The 17,651-nt window shown below is 47.7% G+C and overlaps 1 protein-coding gene and 1 pseudogene across 1 annotated transcript; one reads left to right on the forward strand and one right to left on the reverse strand.

Moving 5' to 3' along the window:
• Positions 1 to 4,773: 4,773 nt before the first annotated feature.
• Positions 4,774 to 14,715, reverse strand: LOC125345072 (alpha-1-antichymotrypsin-like). The gene is made up of 4 exons (XM_048337316.1): positions 14,091 to 14,715; positions 8,002 to 8,275; positions 6,257 to 6,407; positions 4,774 to 5,256 (listed from the first exon to the last, which is right to left on the reverse strand). The coding sequence occupies exons 1-4, from the start codon at positions 14,713 to 14,715 to the stop codon at positions 5,047 to 5,049; spliced, it is 1,260 nt and encodes a 419-aa protein (XP_048193273.1). The 3' UTR covers positions 4,774 to 5,046.
• LOC125345068 lies at positions 8,617 to 10,089 on the forward strand (annotated as a pseudogene).
• Positions 14,716 to 17,651: the final 2,936 nt, after the last annotated feature.

Genomic DNA, 17,651 nt, shown 5'->3' on the forward strand with positions numbered 1-17,651 from the left:
ATCTCTTTGTGTCCTCTTTTATTTTCCTTTTTAGATTTTTATAGTTCTCATTAAATAGGTCATTCAAGTCTTTAGTTAGGTTAATCCCTAGGTAATTTATACTTTTTTAGCTATTGTAAATGGTATTATTTCCATAATTTCCTTTTCTGCTTGTACATTGCTGGTGTACAGAAAACCTGCTGCCTTTTGTGGGTTGATTTTGTATCCTGATACTTTGTCAAAATGGTTTATTAGGTGTAGGAGTTTGTGGACTGAGTTTTTTGGGTCCTTCAGATATAAGATCATGTCGTCCGCGAATAAGGATAGCTTGATTTCTTCCTTGCCGACGTGGATCCCTTTGATGTCCTCCTCTTGCCTTATTGCTATGGCTAGGGATTCCAGCACTATGTTGAATAGAAGTGGGGAGAGTGGGCATCCTTGTCTTGTTCCTGAGTTTAGGGGTAATGGTTTTAGTGTCTCCCCATTTAATATGATATTAGAAGTTGTTCTGTTGTATGTAGCTTTTATTGTTTCAGAGAATTTTCCCTCCATTCCTGTTCTCTCCAGAGCTTCTAACATGTATGGGTGTTGTATTTTGTCAAAGGCTTTTTGGGCATTGGCTGAGATGATGATATGGTTCTTGGTCTTAACTGTATTGATGTGGTGAATTACATTTATTGATTTAAAGATGTTGAACCATCCTTGTGTCTGTGGGATGAAGCCTACTTGATCATGATGTATAATTTTCTTGATTAGTTTCTGGATCGTGTTAGCTAGTATTTTGTTGAGGAGCTTTGCTTCTGTGTTCATTAGTGATATTGGTCTATAGTTCTCTTTTTTGTTGTTGGGTCTTTGCCTGGTTTGCGGATGTGTATAATATTAGCTTCATAGAATGAGTTTGGGATTTCTCCCTCTGTTTGTTTTTCGTGAAAGAGCTTGAGGAGTATTGGTATTAGCTCCTCACTAAAGGTTTTATAGAATTCTTTGGTGAATGCATCCGGGCCTGGGCTTTTCTTTGTTGGGAAGCTCTTGATTACTTCCTGTGTCTCGCTGTAAGTTATTGACTTATTTAGTTGATTTATTTCGTCTTAATTCCATTTGGGCAGTTTATACTTCTCTAAGAATTGATCCATTTCTGGAAAAGTATCATTCTTTAGTGAGTAGAGGTTCTGGAAATAGGTCCTTATGATTGTTTGAATATCCTGTGTATTTGTTGTAATTTTTCCGGTGGAGTCCCTGATCTTACAGATATGAGTCTCTCCTTTTCTTTTTTTTGTAAGTCTTGCAAGGGGTCTGTCAATTTCTTTTATTCTCTCAAAGGACCAGCTTTTAGTTTTCTTTGTTGAATGTTCTTTCTATTTTCAATCAGATTTGTCTCTTCTTTAATCTTTGTGATCTCTCTCCTCCTAGTCGTTTTAGATTCAGTTTTTTCTGGTTTCTCCAGACGTTTTAGCTGCATCATGAGGTTAGTCCCCTGATCTGATTCCATTCTTTTAATGTGTGCTCTGAGGGCAATGATCATGCCCCTCAGCACTGCCTTAGCTGCATCCCATAGGTTTCTTTGTGATGTATTTTCATTGTTATTGTGGCTTATTAATTCGTTAATTTCGTCCTTAATTTTCTCTGTGACCCAAGTGTTAGATAACAGAGAGGGGTTTAACCTGCAAGAATTTGTGTAGCCTCTGTGGTATTCTTTGATATTGAGGGTTACCTTGATTCCACTGTGATCAGGTAAAATACATGGGATAATTTCAATACTCTTGTATTTGCTGAGGTTCTTTGTGTAGACTATGACATGATCTATTTTGGAGTATGTTCCATGGGCTGCTGAGAAGAATGTGTATTGGGTCTCTGTAGGGTGAAAAACTCTGTACAGATCTGTCAGATCCTCTAGTTACTCTGGATCAAGAGAGCTCACCACTCAGATTGAGAATTTCCACTGAGGGGTGGCTCGCCCATCTGTGAGCAGTGTTCCTGTCAGAGCAGGTGTTGCTGTTGAGGTGTGGCCTGCCCACCTGTGTGGAGTGTGCCTATCAGAGCGATCTTTGCTGTTGAGGAGCAGCTTGCCCACTTGCGCACTCCTGTGAGGTGGGGGGGTGGGTAGGCGCGAGATCCACTTGCTGAAGGGCTAGCATGATGACCCACACAGGCCCTCCAGGGGGCACCTGTGTGTGCGCTCTTGTGCTTCTTTTGGGGGGCATGCTGCCCAAGATTGTTGGAGGGTGCTTGTAGTCTCTCACGTATCTACTGTGGGGGTGGTATGTGTGGTCCCCAGCAGGTTCCAGTGTCTGGATGTGGATTGGTGCCCACAGATTCTCTGCATCTCTGCTGTGAGGGGTGTGTGTTCTCAGGCTCAGTCTACCCTGCTGGGAAGTTATTGCACACCAGCAAAGCTGTGACGTGCATACAAGGGTGCCTCACGTGGCATTAAAAGGCCTATAAGTCCCCAGGTCCCTGCTGGGAAGGGTGGCTCATTTGGACAGGTTTAGGCTCCCCAGTTGAGGTTTTGGGGGACGCTGCCTAAGGTGTCTCCCAGCCACTTTGTTGGGTGCTGCTCTGCCACTGCTAGCTCCTGTGTCCTCTCAGGAGCTGTAGGGGCCTAGAGCCACCACATTTGGGGCTCTTTTTTTCCTTGGGGCAAGGAGGAAGTGGGTGTGGCTATCGATCTTTTGGCGGTGGATGTCCTGGCTCTCCCTGTCCGCGCTCCCTGGTTACCCTGCCTGCTCTTGTTGTCTGCTCCCGGCTGGCGGTTCGGTTCTGCGCCTCCGATCCCACACCGACAGCTGTCTCGGTCTGGTCTGCACGCCATCTGGGGCCCATGGAGCTCCTGCAGTCTGGTCCCTGCACTCATGGCAGAACTTTTCTGCTGTTGCTTCTGTGGTCGCTGATGGCCTAGGGTCCTGTTTACCGGCACTGGTGCCACTTTTCCAGCCCGGCCCCGTTTGGGCCGGAGTCGGGAGGGTACCCTGGAGTTTTCTGGCCCCGTGCAGGTTATAGGCTTTTCTTTCTTTGTTGTTTTTTTGTTTCCTGTGTTTCTCTGTTTGTTCTGGTTGTTGGGTTTGCTGGTCTCTGGATGGAGAGTTGGATGTTGGATTTCCCAGCTCACTATATGGATGGAGCGAGTTGGGGTGCCTCCCTATTATGATGGAGCCATCTTCTCTCCCTTGTGATACTCTTGTCTCCATTCATCAGCAAAAAGCCAAAGGTGGAGCTGTGGCCCCACTGGTAGAGTGCCAAACTGGAGTGACAAAGCTAAGCAACAGTGCCCCGATCCTGAATTGAATACACACTACCAGCCCACTCACAAACACACACATCACAAGCATTCGGTTTAGATCCATCCCTCTTTGAATAACTGTTTTATGTTCTTCAGTTCTCGGGATATTGCCACCATTGAATACATATTCAATTACATTATTTAATTGAATTGAGGATGGAATTCTTGCATGCTAAATGGACTCTTGCATGCTAAAGTGGATTGGAATTGAAGATTCATCTAGTCCTGAAGCCAGGTTCCTTCTGTCTCATTTGTCTTCCACCCCAGTGGATTTTGCAGGCACCATGTATACAAGGTGCTGTGTGGCACATTGCTTTCCAGGGACTGAGAGAAAGGAAGAGAAATTGCAAAAAAGCAAAGCATAAGCCATCTAAGGCAGCATCTAGACCCCTCCAGAGCAAGGTCCTCCACTTAAACAGGGGATGTTAGGTGCTCTACAGGGAAGAAGACAAATCCAGGAACTTCCTAGTCAGAATAAGAGCAGGGATGCTGAACCTCCAGTCCAAGCACTCACCCTGTTCAGTGAGCACTACCCACTCCTGGCTGACCTGGGCCCAGCATGGCTGACACAGCAGCCCCTGGGCTTCAGTTCACTGCTGAGGTCACCTGGGGAAGGGGTGTCTGGATTCATCCAACTCAGAGCCTGTGCCTCTTCTGTGGCAGCCCACCACAGGGCCTTGGGGAAGAAAAGGACCTGGGGCCTTTTGGTCATGCTCACATGCCTTGGGCTGCTCTGCTTGCAAAGATTCCTTTGGACTTGGAGGTGAGGGGCAAGGGGCATGCCTGATGATCTTCTGTGACATCATCCACCTCCCAGGACCAGAAGGGCTGGAGGGACTTTGTGTTTCAAGGCCTCGGTCAACCGAAGAGGCCTATTGAGTAGTTCCCCAGAGCAGAACCTCACATTCTTCCCACTGAACCACAACTCCAACCCTAGTGGGTTGGCTTTTCTTTTCTTGTTTTTTTTTGGACTGAGACTGGACACAAACATGGTCTGACGGGTTCATTCAATGGCTAGGACTGGTGCCAGTAGTGCTCCATGGTTAGAGATGATGACCATTGCCTTGGTTGTTGCTGGAAGGCAAACCTGAGCTGTGTGCTCATTGTTCCTAGGCTTCCACGTGTATTCTGGTGCCAAGGTCAGAGTGCATTAGACAACTGAGTCCTTCTATGAACCCACAAATAGCTACTGGCAATAAGTTGGAGGAGCAGGGAGGAGTGGTGGATAAAAGGGGGGTCGTAAAAGCTGGTCCCCAGCAGCTGCAGGAGTGAAAACACCAGGGGGCCTAGAGCCCCAGCAAGAGGCCATCGGTGATACAACCTGGGTAACTGAAGGGGAAAGACTGAACTCACATCAAGACACCAGGTGGTGCCAGAGTTAGGAAGGTGCTTAGAGCAACAGAGTCCCATCTCAGTGCTGGGCCTGAGATCCAGGTGGATTTGACTTTGTGCTCATGTGGACCCGACCAGGCTGTTGAAGTTGAAGGCAGAAATGATGCGAGCGTGGGTTGGGACTGAGCTGCTCCCTTGGTGGGGAGTGGCTTTGCAGGAGAGGCAGACAGATACAGAGAAACAGGGGGGTCAGGAGGGAGGGGCACAGGAACAGAGTCCAGGCCCAGGGTGAGGGTTTACTGTGGCCAGAGCCCCAGGAGGAGCTGTGTGGTTGTCACAGAGGCACTGCCACCTCCCCAGTGTGGCCCTGGCCACTGGGCTCACGGAGCATGGGCTGCACACACAGGCCTCCATGTTGGATGTGTAGCCCTGCTCCTCAGTGAAAGCCCACAGCTCAGTTAGGAGCTCTGTGACTGACTGGGGTTGGCCACTTTGGCTAGAAAGAGAATGGTGTCACTGTTTGTGTCGTGGATCTTCATCAGAAAGGGCCTGTCGAATCGTATAATTATTGGGTTCAGTATTGCAGACGAATTTGAGAGTTTAATTCCGGTGGCGGCTGCGGCTTCAGTGCCTTCTTCTGCCACATCAAGCAGAGCGCGGTGCACCACCTGTGGGGACACCAGAGTGTTACTGATGACAGCCAGGGATTCAGGAGGAAGCAGCCTGCCCGAGGACCACCAGGGGACACCCCTGCGCCAAGCGTCACCCAGTGGCCTGTCTCCTTGCTCTTCCTCCCTCCACCAGCTGGCTGCTTGTGCTGTCTGAGATGCACAGACCGAAGAGATTCCCTCAGAGCCACAGGGGTGAAGGTGAGGCTCCCTGGCCACGGTCTTCTCTGTCTGAGCCCAGAAACTTCCCTGCTGCTAAATTATACTTCTGTGAGGAGGGGCAGGGTTAGATCTAGGTATTTTTCTGTCAGCAGCTTCCATCTTGAAGCCGACAAGCCTGTGTTGACCAGGGGCAGAGCGCCTGCTGCAGCCACTATGGATCACTCCGCTGTGTGGCGTGGTTCAAGGCTTTGCATGCTGGGAGCAACTAGGCACTCCCTTCTCCTTTCCATAGGTCTAAGCTTGGGCCAGGGGCCCAGGATGTTGGGGTTGCAGTGGCATGTTGCAGTATTGCTCCTTTGTTTTCACTGACATGCTTCTAGAAATGCAGTTAGAGGATCCCACCATGCCTTCTTTCAGGCTCTCGGCATACAATATTTACTCTATCATTCTGGTCACTTCTCCCTTTGAGCTCTACTACCTCATTGGCTCCTGGGTACTACGGGAATTCTTGCCCTAAAGAGAGAAGAGGGGGAGGCCTGTGTCCTCACAGTGGAGTGTGCCTGGTGCCTGCAGCTGTTCAAGGCCAAGGCCAGGCTCTTTCCCATGCTGGGCTTCTGGAGGGGCCTCCAGTTACAAGGCAGTGGGTTCGGGGAGGGGACTGCTATCATTGCATTATAGCAGGAGGAGGAGCAGGGCAGGGGCATGGTCAGGAGGGGGCGGAGACTGGATATGGGCAAGTGTTAGTGTCTGTCCACATTCACCAGTCCCCTCCCCAAGTGCTCACTGGCCCATTCAAGCCCAGGCGTGGTGCATGGACAGCTGGAAGCTGACCACTCACCTGGGTGACCTGCAGTTGGTGACATGTTGTTATTCCTGACAGGTCACTCTGTATGTAGAAGGCTTTCCTGATGCCCATCTGGGGAAGAATGCTCTGCAGTTCATAGCTGCCCGAGATGGAAAACTTGGGCAGGTAGAGCTCATCTATGAACCTGGAGAAGAAGACAACTGCGAAACACCACATCATAGCAATCCCTGGCTCGCAGCCCAAGGTATGTGAGATCCTCCACTTTCACTTCTTCCTTCTGTAGAGAAGACCTCATTCCTTCCCTTTCTGGAATCCTTCTTGTTACTCATGGATTGTCTGGTAACAATTGTAAGTGCCCGTATGCCCCAGGAATTGTGCCAGGGTAGAATAGCTACTACACCTAAGTCTTTTCAAGGCATTGCTGCAGCTTAGACGTTTCTTTCCGTGGCCTGGCTGGTCTTCGATTTATCCAGGACTTGATTCCTACTTATACAATAGGTGTCTCTCCTGAAAGGCTGCCCATATGGGCTCTGCCTGAGCTCCTGGCTCCCCCTGACTGATCTCTCCTGCCCCATGATTGCCCCCTCAGTCTTGTCTCCACCAAGTAACCAGGAGATCCCCTTACAACAGCATCCAAGTTCATCTCTCCTGGAAAACCCCAGAGGAGGAAGGTCAGGGATTTCCAGGGGTCTCCATGGCTCTGCATGGCCCTGATCTCTCCTGCTGTCCCGTTCTTCCTGGACTGCAGCTATCTGGCAGAACGTTGAAAGCAAACATGCTGGGCTTGCTGGCTTTAGAGGCTTTGTGCTGGCCGTTCCCTGGTTTGGGACCCCTTTCCCAACTCACATGGGACTCTGTCACCTCCCCTCACCTTTGACCTAGTATCTGTGCAATGACACAATTACAGACTCCCTCCAGGTCCAGCTCCAGCCTGCGGGACACTTGGACCTTCCCAACTCTCACCTTCTTATTTACCATATGCTTTACTGACTTATGTTCCTCTCTCCCTCTTTCTCTCCTCTCAATTACAACATTAGCTACCTAGGGTAGGAACTAGAAAATTGTGTGTTTTTGCCTCTAATATATGGTAGGACCTAAATCTATGCATAGCACGTAGTATGTATTTAACTTTTTGTACCAGTCCTGGGCTTCAACTCAGGGCCTGGGTGCCGTCCCTGGGGTATTTAGCTCAAGGTTATTGCTCTACCCCATGTGCCATGGCTCCATTTCCAACTTTTGTTAGTCATTTGGAAATAAGAAACTCACCGCTTTTCTTTCTGTGCTCTATTGAAACAAGTTCCTCATATCTCAACCTCCTAAGTAGTCAGGATTACAAGCATGAGCCCCAAATGCCTGGCCTAGTATGTGTTTAAAGTAATCACTCAGCTAATGCAGCACTGAAATGAATGACTCAGAGATGAACATAATGTTGCATGTGTGCAGAGCTGATTCTTGGAGCCTGACTCACTTTGCCTTCAAATGACCAAAGGGCTCCATCTCCTTCTGTCTTTACCCAAACATGGAGACTGGGGAATACCTTAAAAATTGCTCCTGAAACTAGAAGCCATGAGAACTTCATCTTCTTGTTTTATCTGATGTCATAAACTAAGGAAGAATGAATAATCAGGCGAGGCAGCAGAGCCAAAATCACCCCAGATTCCTCCGGTGCCTGTGTGACTTTCCCAGCCCTGAGCATCAGACATGGCCGGGCCCTGAGATGAGTCACGCAGTCTCAGCGAGCTGGGAATTAGGGGAGCCGGATGGTGGGGCAAACGCACCTGGGCTTCAGGTTGTTCCTCCACCTGGCCAGGGTCTCTGGGAGCAGCTCAGCTTCCACCTTCTGCATTTTGCCCTGGTCGGGAAGGATGAGGAGGGCGCTGGCGTTGCCTAAGTACTCCAGCTCCACCACGGTGCAGGACAGCACCTTGTCCCGCAAGTAGGGTACAGTCAGGTCCTCAACCTCCATCATGGGCACCTGCATGGATCGGCTCTTGCTCAGGTCGAACCTGGACTCCATGGTATCCCTGGGGTCAAAGGGTGTCTTCCACTTGGCTGCAGGCAAACAATTGATCAGAGACCATGAGAGAGCTGTCTTGTTTGGCTTTGGAGCAATGCTGTCCCCAGGCTGTCTACAGCCACCCACAGTCCCTCCTAGCAGGGAGCCCTGGCTCGGTGAGGAGAAATCCTTGGGCTAATGGAAAGGTTCTTGGGGTTAAGGAGAGATCCACACATCTGGCATGGAAAGAGGGTTGTGTTCTCCCGGGTTTCCCGCCTCCTCCGACCGAGTGGTGACTTAAGCCATGGATCAGAGTGCAGTGAAGCCCATATTTTCCCCCTTCCTTGTAGCCGAGTTGAGGAGCTCACGGCACGAGGCCCCTCCGCTCCGGCCCGAGATGAACCTGGCGGCAGAAGCCGAGTTCAACATCCTCCTGGCCACCGACTTTTACAAGGTTTCTCACTATAAACAATACCCACCCAACACAAGATAAGTTTATTCCTACTTTGAAAGCCATGAAAAGAAGACAGAAAATTCCAAAAATGAGTGACAAGTTAGCAACTCTCAGAATGCCTTTAGAAATGTAAACAGGACATGTATATTCTTTTAGGTAAAGCAGTGACCAAAGAAAAAATCCAGGAAGCCAAAGAGGTGTACAAAGAACATTTCCAGGATGATGTCTTTAATGAAAAGGGTTGGAACTACATTCTTGAGCAATACGATGGTCATCTTCCAATGGAAGTGAAGGCTGTGCCCGAGGATGCTGTCATTCCCAGAGGAAATGTTCTCTTCACAGTGGAAAACACAGATGCAGAGTGCTACTGGTTTACAACCTGGATTGAGACTATTCTTGTTCAATCCTGGTATCCAATCACAGTGGCCACAAATTCGAGGGAGCAGAAGTAAATATTGGCCAAATACTTATTAGAAATTCTGGAAACTTAGGTGGTCTGGAATATAAGTTACACAATTTTAGCTACAGAGGAGTCTCTTCCCAAGAGACTGCTGGCATTGGGGCATCTGCTCATTTGGTTAACTTCAAAGGAACAGATACAGTAGCAGGGATTGCGCTAATTAAAAAATATTATGGAACAAAAGATCCTGTTCCAGGCTATTGTGTACCAGCAGAAGAACACAGTACCATAACAGCTTGGGGGAAAATATCATGAAAAAGATGCTTTTGAACATATAGTAACAAAGTTTTCATCGGTGCCTGTACTGTGGTCAGTGATAGCTATGACATTTATAATGCATGTGAGAAAATATGGGGTGAAGATCTAAGACATTTAATAGTATCAAGAAGTACAGAGGCACCACTGATAATCAGACCTGATTCTGGAAATCCCCTGGACACTGTATTAAAGGTTTTGGATATTTTAGGTAAGAAGTTTCCTGTTCTTGAGAACTCCAAGGGCTACAAGTTGTTGCCACCCTATCTCAGAGTCATTCAAGGGGATGGAGTGGAGAGTAATGCCGTACAGGAGATTGTAGAAGGCATGAAACAAAAGAAGTGGAGTATTCAAAATGTTTCCTTTGGTTCTGGTGGAGCTTTGCTACAGAAGTTGACAAGAGATCTTTTGAATTGTTCCTTAAGTGTAGCTATGTTGTAACCACTGGCCTTGGGATTTATGTCTTCAGGGACCCAGTTGCTGATCCCAACAAAAGGTACAAAAAGGGCCCATTATCTTTACATAGGACACCAGCTGGCAATTTTGTTACACTAGAGGTAGGAAAAGGAGACCTAGAAGAATATGGTCACGATTTTCTCCATACAGTTTTCAAGAACGGGAAGGTGACAAAAAGCTACTCCTTTGATGAAGTCAGAAAATATGCACAGCTGAATGTGGAACTGGAAGCAGCACCTCATTAGGCTTTGCCTTAGGCCTGGTTGTGCATGTGTGTGGGCATGTGTAAACATGCCTTATAGACCTGTGTGTATGTAATGCGTAATGTTTATTGTATAGCTATGTGGGAGTTCGTTGTGTTTTATGATACATTTTAGCCAAATTATTTGTTGGTTTATGGACATACTGACCCTTTTTTGCCAGTGTCTAAGTGATCTCAGAATCAGAAATACACATAACCATGTAAAAGATTAATGCTAAAGTGAGCTTTTTAGGGCCCTTTGCCAATAGGTAGTAACCCAATCTGGTATTGATCTTTTCACAAATAACAGAACTGAGAAACTTTTATGTGTAACTAAAGATCACATAAAACAGATTTGCATACAATTATCATGATTGCTTTATGTTTCTATTTCACTTGTATTTTTGTACAAACAAGATGGTGTAAGATATATTTTAAGTTTCAGTGATTTAACAGTCTTTCCAACTTTTCGTGTTTTTTATGAGCACAGACGTTCAAGAAAATACTTGAAAATAAATTACATTGCCTTTTGTCCATTAATCAGCAAATATAACATGGTCTTAACAAAGTTGTTTGTGTTATTGTACAATTTGGAAATTATGTCAAGACATACCCTCTAGAATTAGACCTCACTGCCCCTTGTGGAAGATGTACTCATCATTCTACACTAAAGAAAATAGTGGTTCTTACTGGAATGTCTAGGCACTCTACAGTTATATATTGCGGTCATGGTAATGTATCAGTGAAATGCCAAATTCGAAAGGCCTGTACTGCAATTTTATATGGCAGATATTGCCTGTGGCTCTAATATGCACCCCAAGATTTTTAAGGAGATAATGTTTTTAGAAAGATTTTCTGCTTCCAATATAGAATATATACATAAATGTACAGTATTGACCAACGTGGTGGTAGTGCATTTAAAAGTAATTACACTTCTGAATGTATTTTTCATATCCTATAGTCGGTATGACTGAAATGATTTACTGGAATGGGTAGTGAGTGTACTTGTTTTAATGATTTTGATTCTGTTATGTTTTCCATTAAGTTTTTTTAAAAATTCAAATTGGATATTAAACTGTTTGGAATCATTTATTAATTTAAATCATATCCCTTAATAACAATCAGGTTCTTAAGTAAGGATAAGTTATCCCCAGTGAAAAGCATGGTAACATGAACTTTTGATAGTAGTGTCTTGACTAAATACAGAGTTGGCTAAATTTTTAAAGTGTTCAACGCCAAAATGTTAAGTGACTAACTGCTAAATTGAGTCAGTCAGCAAAACTAGAGACCACTTTCTTGACTCATCTATGCAGGTCTGTTCTTCTAAGGCAAGGCCAGCCAGCTCTGCGCCACAGTCCAAATCTGACAGACTGCTCCTTTGTTTGTCAATACCTGTCTATGGATGCTTTCCCACTACAGTGGCAGAAGTTGTAACAGAGACTAAATTCAATCCACAAAGCCTTTGCACAAAATCACCACAAAGTTTGCCAGCTGTCATCAAGGAGCAGGGTTAAGAATAATGTTGGTTTGAGGGTTTGGAATTAGAAGACTAGTTTATGAAAATTTTAACAACATGGTAATAAATAAGAAGTTCTAAGGCCATAAATTATCTAAGAAGTTAACGTGAGAAAAATATATTATCTAATTCTGTCATGAGAGTTTAATAAAGTAAGCTATTCTGGTCCATGTGGTATTAAAAGGAATATAGGTTTTTACAGATAATTCTAAACACTTAGAACAATAAGTAGTATTCACATTTAGTAAGCATCTTCATGCTATGATCCATAATTAGAGATTTTGGGTTTTATTGTACTCATGTAAAGGTAGCATTAAAAAGACAAAACTTCACAAAGTATGTTAAAGGGCTTATAGAGAATTGAAAGTATTTATTATTACCAATAACAGCCTTGATAGCCAGGATAATTTTTTCCCTGTGTGAACATTGGAATTATACGACAGGCAGTATTCTTTGTGTTCTGTGGATTTCAGCAGCTAACATTCAGTGAATGCGGAATAAAGTCTACATTTGTACCTGAACACAGAGCAGAAGATAGAAAGGTTACTTCTGTTAGCTCTGAATTTCTCTCACTAAGCCATGGATATTTGGCCATCCCTATTCCGAGCACCAAATGGTTACTGTGATTGTCAAATAAAATTGTGCTGTGTGTCAATCTTAAATCAGCCTAACTCTTCCTGACTAGAAAAGCAAATAGCCTCATATGGGTTTAAAATATTGGATTTGTAGTTGGCATTAATGAATTAATCCTCTGTTCATATTTTAAATAGGGGTTAAGACTCTGGAGTTATTTGTACCCTATAACCATTATAAAGTAAAATGGGTTTTTATGATTACTCCTTATTGCCTTTCTTTTTTTTTTTTAGAAATATTTCTGGGTTTTTTTGTTTGTTTGTTTGTTTTGTTTTTGTTTTTGGCCAGTCCTGGGGCTTGGACTCAGGGCCTGAGCACTATCACTGGCTTCTTTTTGCTCAAGGCTAGCACTCTGCCACTGTAGCCACAGCGCCACTTCTGGCCATTTTGTATATATGTGGTGCTGAGGAATCCAACCCAGGGCTTCATGTATACAAGGCAAGCACTCTTGCCACTAAGCCATATCCCCAGCCCTTGCCTTTCTTGAAGTACATTGTTATGAAAAATGTAGATCTATTAGTGAAAAAAAAAGAAAGAGGGTTGTGAAAATATGACATGGTACTGGTGCTAAATGGAAGTCAGTACAAATCTCTGGGATTAGGAGAAAGGGATGGGGGTTAGAAAGTGGGGGGGGGCAGGGGAGGAGGCAGGACAGCAGAAGGTGCTGGAGGCTGGGACAAGCAGGGAACCCTTAGTTCTTAAAAATGAAGTAAGTAATTATGAGTCCCAGACACAACAGGATGTGAACCTACAACAACACCCCTCAGTCCCCGCACACATGCCTTAATTTTCTATTCCCCTGCCTGTGGCTTGTGGCTTTTGGTGAGAGCAGAAAGAGAGACTGAGCTCTACCTGTAACTTGGTGCAGGGACAGTAACGAAACCCCGGGAGTTCCCTGTGGTCTCAGGGCCATTCTATTCCAGGCGGCTGTGGGCCCAGCCAGGCCTGTCCTCTCCTAACTCCAGCCCTGCTCCCTCTGCACTGTGCTCTCTATGACTGGCTGGGTTTCCTGTCTGTAACCTAAGACCCTCCCATCTTTCTGCTCTGGGCCATCCCCAGTTCAGCCTCAGACCCAACGCCAGCCATGGCACAGTGCGGTTGGGTTTCCATCTCAGCCTCTGGGCTCTCCACATGGCTTCATGATCCGGGGAAATCACATGGGTGTTGCTCCTGGGGTCTCAGAATGGGCTCTTGTCACCACCACCTGTGGGCCTGCAGCATGGCAGGCTCAGCCCTCTGCTTTCTCCCTCCTCCCCCGTCAGTCCTCCTCCCCCAGAACTGGGTCACAGGCACTGTCCTTCAGGCTGAAGTTTGCACTGCACCCCCAGGCGGTTGAGGTGGGCATTGCTGGGTTGCTGTCAGTGTGATCAGAATCCAGGGTGCACAGAACATGGAGTCTGCTCCTCCCAGAGGCTCTTCCCCAGGTGGGGCCCTGCCAGAGAAGCGCCAGGTTGTAGAACTTCAGGGTGGCCAGGCTTCCTATGGGCCTGGATCCCTTCCAGAGACATAGCTGTCTCCCCAGCAGAGACACGCCCGTTCCGGCATGCGCAGGCAGGGGCATCCAGGCTTGCCCTGTTAGTGGACACTCTTGGAAAGGGTATGGATCTCACCCAGTTGTAGGGATTTACAAGGAGGGCTGGTGCCTGTTCTGGTCTGGGAAAATTTAGATTAGAGTCTTGGTTAGTGAGGTGACTCAATGCTGCAGCCAGGCACCACGACCACCATGAAGACAGCTAAAGTGTGGGTGGAGCCTGGGGCCTGTGTCACCCCAACCCCAGCACTTCCTGTCCAGGGCACACGGATCACCCTGAGAGCTCAGAACTCTGTTTCCTCCGGACCCCAGCACAGGCGCTCACCTTTCAAGAAGATGTAATTCACCAGAATCAGGGCCGTGTTCTGGTCCAGGTTGCTGATCAGCTCTGAGATCTTCCCGTGGGTCTCATTGCTGACGAAGTCATTGATGAGCTGCTCAGCGGCTGCCGGCTGCTCGAAGTCGGTGGGGACAACCTGGGCTGCGTACAGGGCGCGCGCGTCGTCCACGAACGAGGCCAGCACCTCCAGCTGCTCTCGGATGAACATGGCGTTGCCCATGCTGAGCTGCAGCTGCTCACGGGGCTGGTTGAGTGTGCGCACGAGGTGCTGGAAGCACCGGTGGATTTCTTCCACACTGATCTCTGTGGGGCTGAACTTCAGGCCTTTCATGGTCTCTGCCAGGGTGGTTCCTTGGGCCCCCAGGCTGAGCAAGGCCACGCTGGTGGAGATGCTCACGGGGGAGAAGATGATGTTATCATCAGTATTTATTTCCAGCATCCGCTTGTAGAGGTTCAAGGCAAATCGGGTGTTGCTAGGGACAAAGCTTCTGCGCCTGTCCGCCTGCATAGCCTTGTCCTGCTCCTCCTGGACTGGGCTCTCCTCATCCACTGTGCCACCGGGGTGGCAGCACACAGCCACCAAGAGCCCCAGAACCAGAGCCAGCGCCATTCTCTTCATTCTGGAAAGAGAGAAGCCTTCAAGCCTGGGAGGAGCAGCTGGTGCCCTCAGCCGCCATCTCCTACCGCCTGCATTGTGACCCTCTACCCTCTGTTGGCTGTGTGATCTCCCAGGGAAGGTTCTGGAAGGTGCTGATGTGGCTAGTCAACAGGTCTTGTGTTTCTTTCTACCAAGGATCAAAATGATATCATTGCTACTGTGTGTGTGTGTGTTCGGGCGTGCGCTTGATTGCATGTGCAAGCGCGTGTTTTGTGCCTGTGTGTGGTGTCTAGTGGAAGAATCTGGCAGGCAGAGTCAAGGGAAAAGATTAGAAAGGAGGAAGCTGTTTTTCTTTGTCCTTTCCCTGTCTTCAGAGCAGTCCGAGAACACTGCACACTTGCCGGGCTCTCCGTGAATGGCAGGGCCTAGGCCAGGCCAGGCCAGCGCCTAAATGTAGTGCAGATTATTAGAGGGCAGCACACACGCATGCTTAGGCTAGACCTGGCGCTCTGATAGTTCTGGAAATGTGTATTGATTTGCAGTTGGCATTAAAACACCCAGTGGCTGTGGAATATTCTTTCCAGCCCTCCAGGTTTGGGCGTGGTCATTTTTTCCACCTTTAAGCTGGAAAGGCCTTCAGGTGAGGAGAAAGCACAGCGCAGGTGTGGGGGGAAGGATCAGACAGTCCCCCAGGGCTTTGGATCCCCCCTTCCTGCAGCATGTCCTGTGCTCAGGTGACACAAGTGATGCAGGTGGCTGGCTCCCCGAGGCTTCCCCTAGAGTAGCTTCCTTCCACATGAGACTGGAGCTGTGCACAAGAGACCCGAGTGCAAAGCCTGTCACTAGCAACAGAGTTCCTCCCTGTCAGCCTCTGCCAGCTCTGTCCTGGCCTTCAGAGGAGAAGGGAGGAGGGGAAAGGAAGGAGATGAGGAGACAGGGAGCAGGAAGAGAGAGGAAGGAGGGCGTGAGGAGAAAGTTGAGGGAGAAAGAGGAGGAAGGGCCAAGGAGGAATGAGGGAGAGGGAGAAGTGGAGAGGAGAAGGGAGGAGCAATTAGAGAGGAGATGGGGAAAGGGGAAAAGGAGAGAAGAGGAGGGAGAGAGGAAGAGGGAGAGAGAGTTAGATTGCGGGAGAGATAGAGAAGGGGGGAAGAGGAAAAAAGGAAGAGGAGCAGGGGTGAAGGGCCTGGTTTCCTGGAAGTCCTTTCTAGAACCCCGGGGACAGTGGTGACCTGGTTGTCTCTAGTGTTTGTTTCCTCTCTGTGGCAACCACTGCTTTAGGAATAGGTTCAACAACACTATTTCCCCTCGGTTCATTTCAGTTCTCCACACTGGAGATCTGGCTCTATTGGTGAGTACTCTGTCTCTGTCTCTGTCTCTGTCTCTCTGTCTGTCTGTCTGTCTGTCTCTGTTTATGGCTGATCGGAAAGTCTGGTGAGAACTGGGACCCCACCCCACAGACGACTTCCCATGGGATCCCCCAACCCACTGTGGGCCTTTCGAAGTCTGCCCAGTGGCCCATTTCCACAATCCCCCTCCTGACAGAGGCTCCAGTCCCAGGCCGGGTCATGGCAGCTCCTCTCTCCTTCCAGTGATGCACACAGAGCCCACAGGTGCCATCATCCCGCCCTGCCCCCTCTGCAGGTGTGCACACATCTATCTGGACCGACCCTCTCCAACCACGTCCCACAACTGTCCCGACTCCCACCCTGCAGCCCTGGGCTAGGTGCCTAGACCCCCACCCTCCACAAGTCCTGGGTTCCAGACCACAGCCAGTGCCACCCAGCAGCCACGGGGCCTTCACTCCCAGGGACAAACCTCAGCATTGCCTGCCCGGAGCTGCTGTCCAGAGCCAGATGGTCACACAGCCGCAGTGCAGGGGTTTCTGGACTGATCCCTAATGGCTATTTATGCTTGTGAAGACGTCCTCCTCCTGCTTAGGAAATGCTGGCTGGGACAATCGATGCCTTGTTCTGATTGGAAAATGCCAGATGATCACTTCTTGTAACCTGGGTTTAGGAAATCTACTGGGATATCCAGTTAAAGGATCCTCCTCCCCCACCCCCACCTAGTACTGTTTTCTTAAAACAACAATCACAACCAGAATGGTGGAAGGGGTGACATTGATCAAGATAAACTGTACTCATAATCAGACTTGTTGAATTTAAACCACTTTGTAGATCCTCAATTGAATACACACTACCACCCCACTCACAAACACACATATCACAAGCATTCGGTTTAGATCCATCCCTCTTTGAATAACTGTTTTATGTTCTTCAGGTCTCTGAATATTGCCACCGTTGAATACATATTTAACTACATTATTTAGTTGAATTGTGGATGGAACTCAGAGACTCTTGCATGCTGAAGTGGATTGGTATTGTAGCCTCACCTTGTCCTGGAGCCAGGTTCCTTCTGTCTCATTTCTCTGCCATCCCTGTGGATTCTGCAGGCTCCTCGTATATAGAGTGCTGTGTGGCTCAGTGCTCTCCTGAGAGAAAGGAAGGAAAATTGCAGAAAAGCAAAGCACAGGCCATTTAAGGCAGCATCTAGAACTCTCCAGAGCCAGCTCCTCCACTTATAAAAGGAGATGTTAGGCCCTGCTCCCAAATTGCTGGTTTTCTTAGGTCAGATCCATCCACTCCCTCCATCAATCTGAAGAAGAATCATGTAATAGCGAAAGGAAGAGAACGGAGAACACCCATTTCTCTTCCTTTGGATTTCCTTTTCCTCGCACTCTTTCATCCTTTCCACAGCCCTGTATTCTCACCAGTTTAAGTGGATTAGTTCATCTATCCAATCTTCTTGTTTTGTTTCTCACACAGGATTCTACTATGTTTCTTAGGATCCTCTTGCTCAGCCTCCTGAGGGCTGAGATTCTCAGCACCATTCAATCATTTACTTCTTTTTATTTTTTACTTTTTGTCAGTTGTGGGACTTGAACCTGG

Source organism: Perognathus longimembris, unplaced genomic scaffold (assembly GCF_023159225.1).
Source record: "Perognathus longimembris pacificus isolate PPM17 unplaced genomic scaffold, ASM2315922v1 HiC_scaffold_5281, whole genome shotgun sequence".
Lineage (NCBI taxonomy): Eukaryota > Metazoa > Chordata > Mammalia > Rodentia > Heteromyidae > Perognathus > Perognathus longimembris.

Bases quoted from the DNA above. Each gene is read 5' to 3' on its own strand.
- LOC125345072 (XM_048337316.1), bottom strand. From the start codon at position 14,715: ATGGCGCTGGCTCTGGTTCTGGGGCTCTTGGTGGCTGTGTGCTGCCAC. The intron at 8,276-14,090 runs GTGAGCGCCTGT...GTTTGCCTGCAG, and splicing joins GAATTACATCTTCTTGAAAG to CCAAGTGGAAGACACCCTTT. The intron at 6,408-8,001 runs GTGCGTTTGCCC...CTTCTTCTCCAG, and splicing joins AGGAACAACCTGAAGCCCAG to GTTCATAGATGAGCTCTACC.